Source organism: Schistocerca americana, chromosome 6 (genome assembly GCF_021461395.2).
Source record: "Schistocerca americana isolate TAMUIC-IGC-003095 chromosome 6, iqSchAmer2.1, whole genome shotgun sequence".
Taxonomy (NCBI): domain Eukaryota; kingdom Metazoa; phylum Arthropoda; class Insecta; order Orthoptera; family Acrididae; genus Schistocerca; species Schistocerca americana.
This window is the reverse complement of record NC_060124.1, coordinates 410,579,285-410,598,356: the sequence shown is the minus strand read 5'-3', so window position 1 is coordinate 410,598,356 and position 19,072 is coordinate 410,579,285. Positions and strand designations below refer to the sequence as shown.

Sequence of the window (19,072 nt, the reverse complement as noted above, 5' to 3'; positions counted from 1 at the left end):
TTATGTAACCGCATAATTGCAGCGCTTCCCTCCTTCACTGCCCAATCATCTTACTCCATACTTCATTAATTTAATTTCTGTGTATTTGTCCCTCACCAATAGCACATACTCTAGATTTTACAGGCCCAACAAAACCTTTCACCACTGAAGTTAAATTTTTGTTATTTTAAATTGATCATTTTTATCTACATATCATAAATTTAAATGAAAAATAGTGTTAAATGATAATTACCACTCTTGTTGTTGCAATCTTCCATGAAAAACCAATTTTATCCAACAAATCACATAATCGACGCAGACTATCTTCACAGTTTGTTGTAACAAAAAAGCGTGTCATACGCCTCACCAACTTCTGGAAGGGGTTCTGTGGAAAAATAAAATATTTTTAAAATTTCATCATATTTGAAAAAACTTGTGCATAAATACTCAACTTCTTTGTCACACAGACAAATTTTCTTCCATGAAGAATAAGAGACTACCTTCCAAACAATTTAAAATATTTCTAGGCATGACCACACTAGTGTCTGCAATTAATGTACACATGGTTAAAAGAAAAAGTATTGCCCAATTGGCATTTAAGGTTGTATACATGTACAAGGAAAAAAAATCCTGGAAATTTCCCAGATTTCCCATTTAAAAATACACTTTCTCTGTATTATGTGACAATATACTTTCTCTTGGAACTATAAAATTTGTATATTCTTAGAATGGTAAAAGTTTTCTGCAGTGGTGTAAAACTTCCAGGCACTTTAGGAAATTAAACTCAGGTGGAATGGAGAAGGAGGTGGGGGGAGGTCCACACAATGCATTTTGGAAAGATTTTTGATGGAGCAACATGTAGACACCGTATTTTCGTACTACATAAGTGAAATAGATTTGTTACAGCAGTTGCCAGAGAGGCATCACTGCTTGCACAGCTACGATGACATAGGAAGCCCGTATGTTCGTATGTGTAAAACATTAAAATATCTTACATTATGTCATAAGAAACACGACATCAGAGCATACACCTAGAGTGTCGGAATTTCTTGAACCATACTGAAATGAATAATTTGCCTTAAGGTGCACAATCGTATGTCCAGATTCCCAACGAAGTAGGCCAAGATCTGATATTAAGCTTTTCAGTGTGGTTTTCGGGATGAAAATCATTTTGGAGTGCCAGTACCGGATTGTCTGACGCTTGGTTCTTTATTATGGCATAATGCCATATGTGCTAGAAGATGAAAATGTGCACTTGAAATGCAGCGAACAGTTGAAATTAGCCATAGTGCGGAATTAAACACTTCGTTTCAAACAAACTGGCTGCCTCAGAGGAAAAGATAAATATAAGCCGAATTTCTTTAGCAAAGCGACAAAAATAACTTCATTGTCCTGTAAGGCGATTAATGCTTGACTGTCAGAAAGCTGGAAAATATAATCAAATCTGAAACTAATAATATATTTTGGCCTTCCATAACCATGTGAATGTATTTTAATTCACTTTTTTCCATTTGACGTGAGAGCAGTAAACGAAGAGGAAACAGCAAAATCACAAAATGTAAACACAGATCACGTGGAAGACAGTCGCCCCCCCCCCCCCCCCATAACTCAGATTGCTCTGCGCATCAGCCACAGGTCTACAATATTTTGAACCGAGACAATTCTAGATGGTGGCACCCCCCTCCTAGAGCGTTTGAGACAGAACGTCAAAGAAACCTTTCCAAAATATGTTCAATTTGTAGCGCACATCTTTCTGAAAAGTCTGACACACAAAACTTATAACTTCGAAGAAATGTAAGACGTGTTACTTGGTGCCAATGTGCAGTGACACGCCTCTCCACACAGCATTCTTCTACCGAATGTCACTGTACTTCGCACTGTGGAACTCATATGCGTATATTTTGTAATGGATGCCATCATACTATATTGGAAATTAAAATGTCCTGTGGTGTCTCTCCTGCTCCCAGTAGGGCGGGGTTTGACATCCTGCCCCCCCTCCCACCCTTCTAAAACAAAAACCTCGCAATTAATACTATATGGGATCATTTGTGACCAGAAGAACAAGAGCTCTTCAGAAAATTTGGGCTCTCCATTGCATATTACCTAATAACTTGCTGTTCTGTGTGACATCAAATGAAATATAGGACACTTAAAACCAGCTTTGACAAGAGACAAGCAAGACGGTACACATTTCTTCAATCATTAGGTCCAAGCGTTTTTTCCTCTCTAATCTCGCTACAGCTCTGCACGGTGTGCTTTCCTTTCTGCGAAAGAATCTATTACCTCATCAAAATTCGTCAAATGTTTTGCTACATGAAAAATTGAAATGTCGTCGTCTAATACTGAAAAAGCTGCTAATACAAATAATAACCAAGAGTGATGTGGCTTCTCGATCTGATTACGTCTATTTTGTCACTGTCTACTCGATAAAAGAAAACAGACCTTTCCAATATTGCAGCAATTGTAACACACACCAGCAAGTGAAACTGTTTTGGTAACAACGGTAATTTTTTTTAATACGACAATATAATTGTGAAGTACCAATGTGAAATGCCTATTTGGCCTACTACAAGCAAAAGGCTTTATGTTAGGAAATAGTTTCACATTTCATTCATACGCTCCATCTTCTCAAGCATGATATCAAAAAGTAGTAGTACGAAATTTTTGTATAAATTTGGAATATTCTTCCACAATTTGTGTGATGTCCCCAGTTCTTCTTCTTTCTCGTTCTAACAATCTTCTAATCACTAATTCTGTAATTATTCCTACCATTGTCAAAGCTCATTCTCCAGTTAACTCTACTAACCCTGCCAAAAGCACTGGGTTAGTTATCCTGCGATTATTCTCCGGTTAGGCGTAATTACGTGTTCGTACAATGCATTTTCTGCACTACTCTCAGAATAGAACTTAAGCAGCTGCTGCACAACTTTCCCTTTGTAGCGTTGCGATCTGGCCAAAAATTTTCTGTCAAAATTTCATTTTCTTGGATACACCAAGAAGATAATACATAATCTTTCTTACCTGTTAGTCGTTTATTTCCACTAGGGTAGTCTGAATCTATGGACTTCGCTAGTAATTATGACAACGCTAATCATCTGCATACCGAATAAATCACAAACAAACTGCATTCATCAGTTCTGCTTCATTCCTCTCAGCTCTTATAGCCCTGTCCCCTTTTGTCTGTGGAAAGTTTATTTCTAGATGCGATGAGGATTCCCCTAGCAGAGACATCACGTACACTACACACAAATTCAAAAATTAACTTATGATTCATTCAGAAATGAACTTGGAATGTGTTCAAAAACTAACTGGGATGCGTCTCAAACTTATTTGAATAACTATATATAAAAACAAAGATGAGGTGACTTACCGAACAAAAGCGCTGGCAGGTCGATAGACACACAAACAAACACACAAAATTCAAGCTTTCGCAACAAACTGTTGCCTCATCAGGAAATCTTTCCTGATGAGGCAACAGTTTGTTGCGAAAGCTTGAATTTTGTGTGTATGTTTGTGTTTGTTTGTGTGTCTATCGACCTGCCAGCGCTTTTGTTCGGTAAGTCACCTCATCTTTGTTTTTATATATAATTTTTCCCACGTGGAATGTTTCCTTCCATTATATTGATATCATTTATTTGAATAACTGATTGACCGACGTGTGCTAGGTGCTTTGTGAAACGTTTTTTTTCCCTCAAGAATACGAATTTGTCTCCCTCATTACTGAAATTGCTGTCCGGTTCAGATACCCCGGTTTGCTGCTTACACAGCCAACAGCGACATTTCTGTAGCCAGAAGTGGGAGAAGGTACTAGTCATATGCGACTAAACTGCGCATGATCCCGCTCGTAACTGCTTAAGTGAATCTAATGTAAACAGTTCTGATGTCACGCTCATCGGAGGTAATTTGTTGTTACTAAGCATTACATAATCTTCCTAAGACCTTTGACACACTTTGCTGCTGGCAGACGCTTGTATGAGCATTGTTCTTTTATATGGTGCATTTCCTTTGCAATTTAAATTTTATTCTCTCGTTCATGTTTTGTTGCTGCAGTATTATTCTGCAGAAGTGGGCTACAGTAATATCCTTTATTCAGGGTGTATACGTGGACAAGAAAAAAAATTCCCAGGTTTTTCCCAGTTGAAAATACACTTTTTCCGTGTTAAAAGACAGTATACTTTTCCTCTGCACTGTAAAACTTATCAGTCCTTAGAATGTTTAGGGTTTTCTACACAGACGTAGAATTTGCCGGCGCTTTAGAAAATGAAACCCAGGGGAGAGGGAAACACATTTTGGAAATATCTTTGATGTGCGGCAACATGTACGCTGCATTTCTTCGTTTTACGGAGGTATAAATTCGAATTCCACTAAACACTGCAAGTTACTTTCTGAAGCAATTAAATTGAGATTGCGATGCGCTTTTGTAAGCCAGTCATAGCTCACGTCACATGATCTCGGCAGCTGATGACAGCAGAGGACACGTAGTGTAGTCAACCAATAGCAAGATCACTCTTAAGTAGCGCGAACACACAAAAAGAAAAGTTAATGGTTTAAATTAATATACATAGTTTTGCTAGAAGACAAACAATGCTTTCACAAATAATATAGGTCTCCAAGATTAATAAGCTGCATGAGAAGCTAAGCTTCCACATATAATGCTGAACATTTTGCGAATGTTACACTTTGTAAGATGCATCACACAAGTGTGCCAGTAAAATTTTTAATAACGACCTAAATGGCTGATCTTCTGGGCTCTAAATTCTTCTAGATGGTCATCCTCAAAGAGTTTATTTTTAAATGAGAGTCAAACACTCTGTGATTAAAGAAATTCATCGTACATTCTTGCACATAGTTCATCTTGCATAAAAGGAACTTTACTTTGAAAGTAACACTTTTCAAACCACCATTCGCGATATTTTCCTGTGAACTGTTAAAAATTTGTTCGTTTCAGCAGTTGCCAGAGAGCGCCAGATAACAGGCGTCACTGCGCCTGCGCAGCTAAGATGACGCAGGAAGCCTGCATGTTCGTACGTGTAAAATATTAAAAGATCTTGCATTATGTCATAAAAGAAACAAGACACCAAAGGATACTTCAGGAGTATCGGAATTTCGTGAACTATACTAAAATGCATAATTCGGCTTAAAGTGCACAATCTTACGTCCGGACTTAGATGTAAATTTTCTTGAGTACCAGTACTGTATTATCTCATGTTTGGTTCTTTATTATGGCACAATGCCATACGAGCTAGAAGATGGAAAACTTGCACTTGAAATGCAGCGAACAGTTAAAACAGGCCAACAGTGTGAAATTAAACACTTTGTTTCAAATAAATTGATTGCCTCAGCACAAAATATTAATAAAAGCCAAATCTCTCTAGCAAATTGACAAAAATAACTTCATTGCTCTGCAAGGTGATTAATGCTTGGCTGTCAGAAAGGTGGAAATCAAACCTGAAACTAACAACATATTACAACATATTTTACCATTCCGTAATTATGCGAATGTTTTTTAATTCATTTGGTAGCTCCCGGCCACAGAAATCCGTTTTGTTTCCATTTAATGTGAGAGCAATAAACAAAGAGGAAACAGCAAAATCACTTAACGTAAACACAGGTCACGTGGAGACTACCCACCTCCCAACTACGACTCAAGGCTGCTCTGTGCATCAGCCCTGGATCTACGATATTTCTGAACTGGAGCAATTTAGTTAGTGGCACCCACCCACACATCTGTAGCCAGAAGAGAAAGAAGATGCTACTCATAGGCAACTGCTCAAATGAATCAAATGTAAACAGCTCTCATGTCACACTCATCGGAAGCAATTTGTTGTTAGGGAGAACTGCATATTCTTTCTGAAGCCTTTGACATACTTTGTGTTGGCAGACACTTTTATGAGCACTGTGTTTTGTTGTTGTATATGGCGCGTTTCCTTTGCGACTTAAGTTTTATTTTCGTTTTTTCTCTCTCGTACATGTTTTTTGCTGCAGCATTATTCTGCAGAAGCGGGATACACTAATATTCTTGGTTAGAGTATTGGTTCTTACCAATCAAAATCACAAAAATTTAACTGGCAATTAAAACAAGCAAAAGTTCCCGAAATTCTAAAAAATTCCTGGGTTTTTCCCGCTTTTCTTCCGGACGAAAAAATTCCTGGGTTTTTCCCGGATCATATACACCATGGAAGTTCATGGTTTAAAACAATATACATATCATGTAGCTACACGAAAAGCTAAGCTTTCAAGTATAATATTGGGCTTTTTTTACCCATTAAGATACATGAAACACAAATATGCCATTAAAATTTCAAATTATGACAAATGTCTAATCTTCTGGGCCTGAAAATTTTCTAAGGAGCCGGCCTTCCAAGTGTTAAGTTTCGAATGAGAGTCAAATGCTCTGATTTAACATTCATCGTCCATTCTCACATGTTACTTAATTCATCATGTGTAAAAGGAAATTTGCTTTGAAGGTACCCCTTCTCAAACCACCATTCACAATATTTTTCTGTGCCTGTTGGAAAAAGGTTTGCAAGAGCAGTTGTCACAGAGTGCCGTAAGTTACAGCACATGCACAGCTACAGTGACATAAGAAGTCTGTCCTCGGCATTTCGTCTGCTCTTATACCTTTCGTTGTCTTTCTGTTTGGAATTTCTTGTGTAGAGGGGAATTACATAACCATGTGCAGTACTGTGGCATATTGTTCTGAGGAATACAGAGCTACTGTACTTAGAGCAATTATTTTATCATATCCTATCCAGACAAGGAACTCAAAATTCAAGCAGTCCTTGGCACAATATTCGTTTCAAAATTTGACTTTACAACTTGAAGCCCTTAATATTTTGCTAGACAAAACCCTGTGCTCTGCCCATCTATAATTCACTGAAGAATAGCTGTCTGCCAAAAGACAAAAGCAACACAAATTAAGAAATAACTTCAAGCCTAGAGGCCTCACAGAAGTGTTGAAACAGGTCTTGTGATCAAAAAACAAAGTGTTTCAAAGAAGCCAGATATGTAAAATTCTGCTACATCTTTTCAGTGTAGTTTTCGGCTAGTCAAATTTTTTTTTGGAGAAATATCACTGAATTATGTTTGGTTCTTTATTATGGCATAATGCCACGTGTGCCAGAAGATTAAGACAAACACTAGAAATTCAGTGAACAGTTTAAAGTAGTCAAAAGTGTGGAATGAAACACTTCCTTTCAAATAAACTGATTACCTCTGCTGAGAAGATTAATTGAAGTCAAATTTCGTCCGGAAATCAACAGAAATAACTTCGTTGTTCTGCAATGCGATTAATGCTCGATTGTGAATAATGTGGAAGAAAAGTAAGAGCAGGAAACAAACTAATAACATATTTCCATCATCCATTAACAAAATGAATGTATTTTAATTCATCTGATAGCTTCTAGTCACAGAAATGCAATTCATATTCATTTGACGTGAGAGCTGTAAACAAAGAGACAACAGCAAAAATCACAAAACATTAAGCGTGTCACATGGAGACTACTCCCCATGTATCTGACAGCTTATGCATCTAACAGTCATACTTCACATAGCAAGTGCATGTGGACGAGCCTGCTGGAAACTAATCTAATCTAAGCAACTGTGACACCATGCTCAATGAAAGCAGTCTTCTGGTAAGTATTGCATAGTATTTGCCTTAAAGCCTTTGACACATGTCGCTTTCGGAAGGCGCTTGTGCACACACTGTGTTTTGTTGTTGTAAATGGTGCATTTTCTTTGCAACTTGAGTTTTACATTGGTGTGTGTCTCTCTCATTTATGTTTTATGGCTGCAGATTATTCTGCAGTAGTAGGCTACAGTAAAATTCAAGTATCTGTTCTTACCGGCCAAAATTACAAAAATTTAACTACAAACTAAAACAATGAAAAATTCCTGGATTTTTCCTGGTTTTCTCCCGGATGAAGAAAATCCTGGGTATTTTCTGGATTTCCCGGGCCTGTAATTCACATCTGAGTAATTAATTATGTACAAAGTGAACTTACACTTAGATTGCACTCTGAGCACATGTACCAAAAGCTGTATTATTGTAAGGAATAAAATTACAGTCACAGGCTTGAGGATAGATATGTGAAGTCATAAAAATGAGCACTTGCATTACGGTGGCTACTTTTAAGCCAATCAAGATGTCTGTAATAGCAAAAAAATAACACTTGGTGAAACAGTAGTCACCAAACAGAAACATCAGAGCCCACTAATTATTACAATATGCCTGAAATTAGTATAAACGGCTGTCAAATAGCAACGATACAGATAGGAAAAGTAAATAAACTTAATTATTTCAAAAGTAATTGTCATCTGTTAATACATTTACTCCACCGTGAGACAAGATGGTCACCACCACCACCACCACCACCACCACCAAGGAAAAACGTTTCCAGTTCCCATGGAAGCAAATGGACCCAACCCACGTTTCCAAGGTTGTTTAGACTAGACTGCAGAAGTTTTACTGGAAAGCTTTTGTACACCTTCCATGCAGTCCCGATCTCTCCCCATATTTTCAGTGCCCTGGAGAAAGACCTTAATGGCCCTCTATTTGATTTGGGCAAACAGGTGCATGCCTTGGTACAATCACAGTTATGTAGGTGCCGCAAACATTTTTCATATAAGCTTTAACTATCTGGTCTCACAACAGGATAAATGTATTAACAGTTATGGCAATTACTTTTGAAATAATAAATAATTTACTTACTTTTTCCCCCTCTTGTTTTCATTTGGCTGCCACTTTTACATTATAAGGCCACTGCCAGTTTGCATATTAAGTTTGGAAACCTTTTGAACATTGTCATAGGCTATGTTTAACATCACAGCTTTCGCTAACACATTTTATGGAAATATTATGGAGAGTTACAGTTTAGCTTTCTCCACACCTGTTGAATGAGGACTGCGAGTGGTCCACAATTTTATGTTTGAATATATTAGTGTATTACATGAAAGGAACATATTATGAAGTTTTATTTTTTAGTCCCCTCCCCATAATTGCAAATTTACTGAGGTGGTTTGAGTGGATGTGGCATACAGTGAAATTTTATACTGAAACTTTGCTATATGCTACAATGGTGCTGATGCACAAAAGCAGTGGGCAGCGAGGTGCACATCTGCAAGTGAATGTTCCTCAAGCTGCTTAGTACCATCATTTAACTATTAGTTTTAACTGGTCTTAATACAACAACTCTAAACAGCTCCAACTATATTTTGATTCGGAAATTGGCGGGAAATGATTAAAGCATTTTGGAGTTAAGATCAGCAATTTCATATGGGGAAATCCATCTGTATTCTCCCAATCAGCGTGATTATTTTTAGCAGATGTAAATCTTTGTTTTTGCATTAACATAAAAATGCATGAGAACTCCGTACTTCCACTAGGAATAACCTACAATTCTATGAAATTTACATACGTGTATGAGCCACCAGACAAATCCACATCCAAAGCTTCTGGACAATGCAAGCATAAAACAGAAAAGTTCGTATTTTCATTATTAGTTTAAAAGCACAACTCAATTTGTTTCTGTCAAAAATAAAGGCGCTAGCATTAATATCACATGATTATTTTACTTTTCCTCGCCAAACTTATTGCGTACTAAACAATGTTTTCAGTCTGATGCACTCCGCTTTATTTGTTAATCATCAGTGCTAATTAATTGAGTTTATTGCCTTTTTCACATATGATGACTGATTCTTTCTTTAACTAGCAAGTATTGAAAAAAGAAATGTTGTATCACTTCCACTGTTCACTTTCAGAAGCCCACTTCTTTAATTGCATTTGGTTTGCTTCAAATTTTTAAAATTTTGTTGTATGAAGTTTTCACACAAACTTTGCTGTGCCTGTGTCACACAGTACAATAAAAAATTAGACTTTAAAAAACTGATGAAAATGAGCAGTGCAAGTAATAGTAAGCTTTGATAACCTGTGTAAAGTAATCTTTCACCGTTTTTCACACACCCACAGGAGAAAATATCTGCAGTTCCCCACCACATTCAAGCTGTTCTTGAAGTGTAACACAGAGCAGAGAGAGAGGGAGAGGGGGGGGAGGGAGAGAGAGGGGGGGGAGGGAGAGAGAGGGGGGGGGGGGGAGAGAGAGAGGGGGGAGAGAGAGAGAGGGGGGGAGAGAGAGGGGGGGGAGAGAGAGGGGGGAGAGAGAGAGGGGGGGAGAGAGAGAGGGGGGGAGAGAGAGAGGGGGGAGAGAGAGAGGGGGGAGAGAGAGAGGGGGGAGAGAGAGAGGGGGGGAGAGAGAGAGGGGGGAGAGAGAGAGGGGGGGAGAGAGAGGGGGGGAGAGAGAGGGGGGAGAGAGAGAGGGGGGAGAGAGAGAGGGGGGGAGAGAGAGAGAGAGAGAGAGAGAGAGGGAGAGAGAGAGAGGGAGAGAGAGAGAGGGAGAGAGAGAGAGGGAGAGAGAGAGGGGGAGGGGGAGAGAGAGAGAGAGAGAGAGAGAGAGAGAGAGAGAGAGAGAGAGAGAGAGAAAATGATACAACAGGAAATAACTTTCCACAGCGTATACACCAGCTATGGACTCAATTTTCTCAGTGTGCAAACTTAAATATGAGTGTACATTTGTAAAATGTCGCAAAATCATACAAATGACCGAATGGTAACAGATTGCTGAACATAATTACACAAAATACAACATAAGCTGCAGGAAATGAAGACTTAATAGGAACAAAAAGAAAGCACTTCCACTTTACAAGAATTACTATCCTTGTCCCTCGTACTACATTTTAGCCAAATGAAGAAGGGGGAAGCAACAGGCTATGGACAATTATCCATAACTAGAAGCAATTTGAGGAAACCACAGAAAACCTAAGGCCAGATGACACAGTGGCAATTTGGAATCTCACCATGTTTTTAATGCGAGTTTAGTATCTTTATTACCGAGTCTCCTTATTCAATACATACAGTTCCAACAAAAATCATAGAAATGTATTCAAACCTCATATTAATGTAAAATATGCAATTACCAGAAATTATTGTACTTATCAACAAGAAACTGTAGAAGTACATTTCTTTCTTTGTATATACTGATAATCTGCTACACATGAAAACACTACCAACACAAGGAGGGAAAAATGAATAAATGTGTTTTGCATACCTGTGTGCCAGATGATTGGGTAGGATTCAGTTGTGAACTAAGCAACAGATCTTCCAAATGTGCTGGCTGTGAAAAGGAAAATGGAATATCATGTTGCACAAGTGGTCCTTGATCAGGGCATTCTCGCTCAAGTCTTGGCTCTGGCTGTGAGTGGCACAAGCGTGCTGCTCCAGATATATCACAGGTTCCATTCAGTGGTGACAAATCTCCACCTGAGCAAATCCTCTTGCTGGTCGCATTTGGGGTTGCCTCATTTGAATGGTACGATTCTAAAAAATTGAGATATTTACAATTTGCAAAAAATCTACATATACAGATGTAGTTTTTACTAAAACTTCAATGCAAATACAATGTAAAACTTATAATACATCTATCTTGCGACTAACAAACATGGAAATTTGTCAACAACAGCTACAAATGTCATTACATCTTGATAAAAATGACAATTTAAATACGAAATCACCACCATGAATCAAAATTAAACCCACATATAAGATAATGTAGTAACTTCTTCACTACTAGGAAAAGAACAACTGTTGAAAATAAGATAGAATTAAAAATGTTCTAAATGAGTAAATTTAGGCCATAACAGAAACAGCTTATCCGTTTTTGTCTGCTGAAAAAGAAGCATTTTCATATATGCATGATGGAGGCAATACCCTAAATTGTGCAACTAAATTGAAACTAAATCTTAGAGAAATTTTCCAGGGTTCTAACTGTCCTGTTACTTTGGGGTTACTTTAATTATGTAAAACTGTCAAAAAGAATAATTACCACCACAAACATAGGGAAAAATGGTCCCAAGAATTTGACTATTAATGTTCACTCTTGCTCATGGTTCAATTCCTTCTTTTCCTCATGCTTCAGTGAAGTGAGAAAATAGGTACACCAATAGAAACTAATAATTACTTCATTGCACTTAGCTAAATGGGAAAAAACAACACTACTTTTTGAAAATTGTTTTTAGGAACATTGCAATAATATGATTGGGTGCAACAATAGTTCTGTGCAAAGAGCCAAGTCAAAGCACAATAAGTTTTTCGCCGTTTACAAGTTTCAAATAGTTAAGTCCTGGGAGAAAGGAAGCAATCAAAAACACTGTTTCACGAAAGATCCAAGATGCGCTATACCTGGTCCAGAATAACAAAGCGATTGCAGCTACAGTGGAGCCTCACACAACAAGCGTAATTCGTTCCAGAATCTTACTCTTAGTGCAAAACACTCGTTAAGCAAAACAATTTATCCCATAAATTAATGTAAAATATGGTAGTGTGTTCCATGCAAGAAAAGTACTATAGGTTTTCTCTTGTTATTCTTATATACATTATTTATTCGAAGGGACTTATACACACAGTATTATGTAACTTATTATTCATGATACACAACTAATTATTTTTTTTACATCCTTTGTTTCTGCCGACGCTTCAACATTTGTCAAAAATGAGTCACAGCATTATCATCAAACGAATTTGTAGCGCGTGTAGCCACTGTTTCACTGGGGGTGAAAATTTTCGATGTACAACGCAATTGATTCCCATGGTTTTAGCACTTCTCTCTTATTGCGTCAGTAAGATTGCTGTTACCACTGCCTCCTCCAAACTAGTCTCCACAACTTCCTTCAGTGAAACACACTGCAACTTCATAAGCTCTTCAGTGGTCATTTCTTGGCTGTGATCTTCCACAAGCTCATCAGTATCATCATTGTCCACTTCTAGTCCCATGCTCTTGGCCAGACGCCATCTCATTGACTACAGGCACTCACAGGTCTCAGATTCACACACTGGCCAAAGCTTCTTACAAGGGAACCTTCCCATCGCACCCCCCTCAGATTTAGTTATAAGTTGGCACAGGGATAGGCCTTGAAAAACTGAACACAGATCAATCGAGGAAACAGGAAGAAGTTGTGTGGAACTATGAAAAAAATAAGCAAAATATACAAACTGAGTAGTCCATGTGCAAGATAGGCAACATAAAGGAGAGTGTTGGCTGATGAGCGCCGTGGTCTTGTGGTTAGCGTGAGCAGCTGTGGAATGGCAGGTCATTGGTTCAAATCATCTCTCGGATGAAAATTTTAATTTTTTATTTTCAGATAATTATCAAAGTTCAGGCACTCACACATAATCAACTTCGCTCTCCAAAATTCCAGGATATGTTCAGATTTGCTTGGACATATACAGAATTTGACGGTCTACGCACGGAAACATTTGAAAACGTAAAAAACATATGTTTTGACAGAGCACAGGGAAAACTGTGCGACTTTGAAACTGTTGCATTCATTTGATGCAGTTTATGTGACAAACTCTTATGTTTTCATCACTTTTTTTGGAGTGATTATCACATCCACAAGAAAACCTAAATCGGGCAAGGTAGAATAATCTTTTTACCCATTCGCCAAGTGTGCAAGTTATGTGGGTCGACAACATATTCCTGTCATGTGACGCACATGCCGTCACCAGTAACGTAAAGAATATATCAGACGTGTTTTCCTGTGGAGGAATCGGTTGACCTATGACCTTGCGATCAAATGTTTTCGGTTCCTATTGGAGAGGCACGTCCTTTCGTCTACTAATCGCACTGTTTTGCGGTGCGGTCGCAAAACACAGACACTAAACTTATTACAGTGAACAGAGACGTCAATGAATGAACGGACAGATCGTAACTTTGCGAAAATGAAAAAAGTAAAATTTACACTCGAGGGAGGATTCGAACCAAGGACCTTTTGTTCCGCAGTTGGTCACTCTAACCACGAGACCACGGCACTCATGAACTAACAATGTCCTTGATGTTGCCTATCTTGCACATGCACTACTCAGTTTGTATATTTTGCTTATTTTTTCATAGTTCCACACAACTTCTTCCTGTTTTCTCGATTTATCTGTGTTCAGTTTTTCAAGGCCTATCCACTGTGTCAATTTATAACTAAATCTGAGGGGGGTGCGATGGGGAGGTTCCCTTGTTAGAAACAGAAATGAGTTCTGGTAACCTCTTAGCATGACCTTTTGATCATACTGATGCAGGAAATGATGTTTAAGTGATATTCCAAAACTTTCTGACAGTGAGATTGGTAGCTTCTTTCAACTCAAAGCAATTCTCTAAGACAGCTTTAGTGTAGAGCTTCTTGAAGTTAGATATAATCTGCTGGTCCACAGGCTGGAGCAACAGAGTGGTGTTGGGAGGTAGAAATTGGATCTTGATGAATTGAAATTCTTCAAGGAGGTGGCCTTGTAGGCCCGGAGAATGGGCAGGAGCATTGTCCGCAAGAAGTACGACAGAGTGGCATATTCATCTCAAGCAAATATTTTTTTCACTGAAGGACCAAATGCTCCACTGATCCTATTACAAAAATGATCATGTGCCACACAAGCCTTGTTGCTGGACCTCCACATCACATTTAACCTGCTCTTCTCAACTTTACACTTCTTAAAGGGTAATAGAATGGTAAACAAGCATGGTTTAATTTTCAAATAGCCACCTGCATTGGCACAAAATATCAGTGTGAGAGTCTTTCATTGGCTTGTGATTGGGCAATGCATTCTGCTGTTTTAGGGTACATTTCGGCATCTTTTCCAGATTAGATCTGTCTCGTCACAATTAAAAACCTGTTGTGGCAGATAACCATCAGAATCTGCAAGCATCTTTAAGTTGCTGATGAAGTTCTCTGCAGCCTTGGTGTAGCAGCTGGCTGCATCGGTGAAGTCACCTTGCAACTGTTTTTCATCTATCCATATAAGTAGCAAACTTTTGACATTGTCCAGAATAAGAAACCTTTGTTGAGATACTCTTGTCACTTCCTTCGAAGCGTCAATCTCCTTAATCGTGTCCCTGTTCTTCAGGATAGTGCAAATAGTGATTTAGACCGATTGTACGTGATGCTAAATCAGCAATGTTCACACTACGTTCGCATTTTACAATCATTTTACATTTCATTTCTAAGACAATTTTCTTTCTCTTATGGTAGTCATCTTGTGGCTTGATCTTCAAGGACATTTCTCCAAATGTTATTAAAATTTGCATACAAAAAACACTGTTAGCAAGTTGAGAAAAATGTGTGACCACAAGTTGGAATAAGATGATAGCAGAAAGAGCGCTAAAATTTGCATTATGGGATGTGCTCATTAAGCAAGGTTCCGCTGTACTTAGCATGTCACACCTTCTGTTCTGTTCACCAGTCAACTCTGCTACATCAGGTGTGAGTTGACAGTTGCAGACAATGCTCGAGGCAGATTGCATTCATTTTCATTATTTCTTAATGCATTGTGTATTTTACACAACAGAATACCATTTAGTAGTTGCAAAAAATGTGCAGAAAAATAATATAACTTACCATTACACAAAGGAAGCTCAATACTGTGCATTCACAGAAAAAAAAGAGAATTTATACAAGAACAGAAACAACCAGCTGATGATGCCACAATCATTTTCGGTGTGCAAACTAACTTTAAACAATATCATCCCATCCCAAACATGGCTGCCAATTATTGTCTTTTGATTGAGATCTAATTCCAACTTTTTTTTATAACCTTCTCCAATAGCTCAGTTTGGATAAGCTTGGCACCTCTGATGTGTGTGAGTTATCAATACTTACCAAGTTTGTATCTCCTTAATAACGAACTGTTTGAATTGAAAATGGTGTTGAATCATATTCTTACTTTGCGTCTCATCACTGTTCTAGCTGTTCCTGACTGGCAGCAAAACAGACATGGTATTTACAGCAACATTATTAACGCAACACAAAAGTCAGCCCATATTCTTCATGGTAATCATTCATGAAAGATTTCTCACATTCCATGAACTATATATATAAATTCATGTAACACCTGCCAATGTTAAGAAACTGAAATTTTCTTATGATTATATGACAAGAAATGCGATTAAGCCACAGGGAAAGTTGAACAGAGGCACATAGCACATTTGCAGACAAGATCACAAAATTAAATCTCTAATTTGCAAGTTTTTTTTAATCTATTATAACAGCTGTATTCCATATTAGACACAGCAGAACCTCTATGCACTGTTGGGTATTTCTCTGGTTTAGCTTGGGGCTTATGCCATTAACAATTGAAGTTTTTCACCTGCCTGTATCATTCCCCATCTTTGAACATTTCTGTACTGTCACTATAATGCCTTCTTATACTACACACACCACTAATGCAATTCACTTCTTCTAGTTGATCATTCAGCTCTATTAAGACACTTAAAAAATCTGGAGAAATTTATTACATAGATAACAATAACATTATAATATTTCTGAAATGGTGGCAACCTTTGGTACCCTTATACCAAAGGATGCAACAAGCAAAATAAAAGTGCTTCAGTGTGATTAGGAACTACTAACAGCTTTTAACTTTCAACAGGGATATGACTAATGATTTACTAATTCCACACTTTTGAAGCATCAGTAATGTTGACAGCATTGTATTTATTGACAGTTTCTTACCCTTACACCAAACTACACACAATTTGTTATGGCAGTTCCTTGGCTTACCATAAAGGGTGTAACTAAATTCCGTTTACAGACATTTAACACTTGATGGGGACCAAGACAGTTAAGTTTACAAGAACTCATATACAGAAACTTACTGTTTGCCTGCTACGCACAAAATACCACAACATGTGTTCAAACTTCCCAAATTTTTGGTGCCATTGACTAGGGTACTACATATGACATTCACAGATCACCTTATGTCACACATACACTACAAGTTTGTTTAGATGCAATTCAGTTCCAGATAATTGTCTGGGAAGTATGAACGTTTGACTAAATTTCACGGGTCGTAACTGATGCTTTTCAAGGCCGGCAGCTGTCACTCATTATTTAAATAATGAAATACTGAAGTAGCAGATTAGATTCAGTTTTTGTTACACAGATCCAAAAAACGAGATGATTACGTACTTTTTCATGCTTATCACAATGTGTTTCAAGTATTTCTCATTGTGAAGTGTAAATATCTACATTAGTATTGTGTGTGGTGTTTGAGTAGGTGCTACTTTGTGCCTCCTCAGTAATACAGAAAACCCCACACATGCAAATTATCACTCACATTTTTTGTTTTGTAACGTAACAAAAAATACATATGTAGACATTGCACTTAACAAGAATAAATCCTCAAAACGTTTTGCTCAGCATGAAAAATAATAAATAAATGGTGCTGTGTTTAAACTAAAAACATTTGAAGTTTCGAGCAAGGCAAAGTGAATGAGAGTGTCAACTAGCACTGTGTGTAGCCAAATGCTGAAACACGCTAAGTATGGTTCGACGAAGGTGTCACAATGATCAGAACTATCACAAAACTGCATTTGTGCAGTAGAGACAGTTTGGAAATGAGTGTGGCTGGTCATATCTTTACTCGAATGAATCTAGTTATTCACATCGGCCATACTGGCAAGTAGAGCTTGGTAGTGGTGGGAGATAAGGCACAAATTGTTCCCACTTCTACATATTTATTGGTTCAAATCAGCGGAGTGTAGTACCCTGGTGTTAAGAAACTTAACCACGTAATATTTGTAAACACTACTGGACGGCCAAAGTCATGCCAGCATCATTTTTTCCCCACGATCATTTTTTTGTAATGTGTAAATTGAGGGAAAATTGTAAATATGTTGATGCAAAATCGGGTGCAAATTAACATTGTTGACATAAGAAATTTGACGAGAATAAAAAATGTCATAAATAGTGGGAAAACATTAATTCCGGGAACATAAAAGTGGGGTTATACTGTACATTCAGTATCAGTGGTGCTCCATGGTGGTGCCAGAGGCTGTACTCAATGCACTGGAAGGAGACGTGACGAGTACCAGAACCATAGCAGGTAGACAATGTCTACGAAGAAACTGTCTAGTGTGTTCTGCATGAGCAGCAACTACACTTTTACCACTCTGAGAAGGGACGCACAATGCAGCCACAATATATTGCACCACAAACCCACTTCTGTAAGTGGTTTATACACAATTGTGTGAACTTCCCACAGCATATTCTTTTTGCAGATGAAGTCGAGTTCACCAGGGAAGGTGTTCTTGATTCCCACAACAGCCATGTGTAAGCTGATGAAAATCCACAAGCTGTGTGCCCCCATGGGTTTCAGGAATGATGTGGTCTGAACATTTCGGCAGTGTTCCCGGATGAACATGTGATTGGACTGCACCATTTCTCAGAGGTGCTGTGTACTTTCGATTCCTTGACAGAGTACTGCATGTGATCTTTGAAGATTTGCTACTGTGCGCATCAAAATAAGTGGCTCCAGCATGATGAAATTTTTCACTTGTGGCCCAAGATCATCTGGAATAAGATTTGGGCAATAATGGATACACCCAACTGCTTGATCTATAAATTCTGCAACTTTACTAAAGACTACATGAAATCCTACTTTTACAAGACCCCTAAGGCATCCAGGTAAGACCTACTGGCATGAGTTATGGTTGTGACAGATGCTGGAGGACCAAGGTTTTGCGTGCACGTGTAATGGAAGATGATACGGAGGTACCGTACCTGTGTTGATGACTTGTTATCACATTGAGCCTTACTTTTAAGTACACCAATACGACAAGCAGCAGGATTCATGAAGCAATGTGTGTTGTTGCATTTTGTGTGTAGTCGGAAAACTATGCTTTTCTTAACTAGTTCCTTCATTTAACTTTATTGTCATGGTTACCACTATATGTCATGGTTACCACTACATGTCCTCAAAGGCTGTACAAGTAATTTGTACTGAACAGAAATGGACAATGAACTTTCCAAAATGAATTTTCACTTTATAGCAGCGTATGCACCTCTGCCTTTAGTCTACACAAGCTCTATCAACTGAGCTATTCAAGCTTGACTCACTGTTGTGAGAGTGGGTCACGAGTTGGGCTTGGATAGCTCATTTGGTAGAGCACTTGCTCCCTAAAAGCGAAGGTCCCAGATTTGAATCCCAGTCTAGCGAACAGTTTTAATCTGCCAGGGAGTTTCACAGCAATGAAGTCGTTTACAGGTCGACAGTATGTCACTACAA

At 38.2% G+C, this 19,072-nt stretch overlaps 1 protein-coding gene across 2 annotated transcripts in view; it reads right to left on the bottom strand.

Moving 5' to 3' along the window:
- The window catches only part of LOC124619229 (serine/threonine-protein kinase grp), a 96,769-nt gene that overhangs the window by 6,245 nt on the left and 71,452 nt on the right, over positions 1 to 19,072 (bottom strand). For both annotated transcript variants that reach the window (XM_047145470.1, XM_047145469.1), the window contains 2 exons: positions 11,082 to 11,350; positions 233 to 364 (listed from right to left, as the gene is read on the bottom strand). In XM_047145470.1, the coding sequence (XP_047001426.1) occupies positions 233 to 364; positions 11,082 to 11,350 (401 nt within the window). The remainder of the gene's footprint in view (positions 1 to 232; positions 365 to 11,081; positions 11,351 to 19,072) is intronic.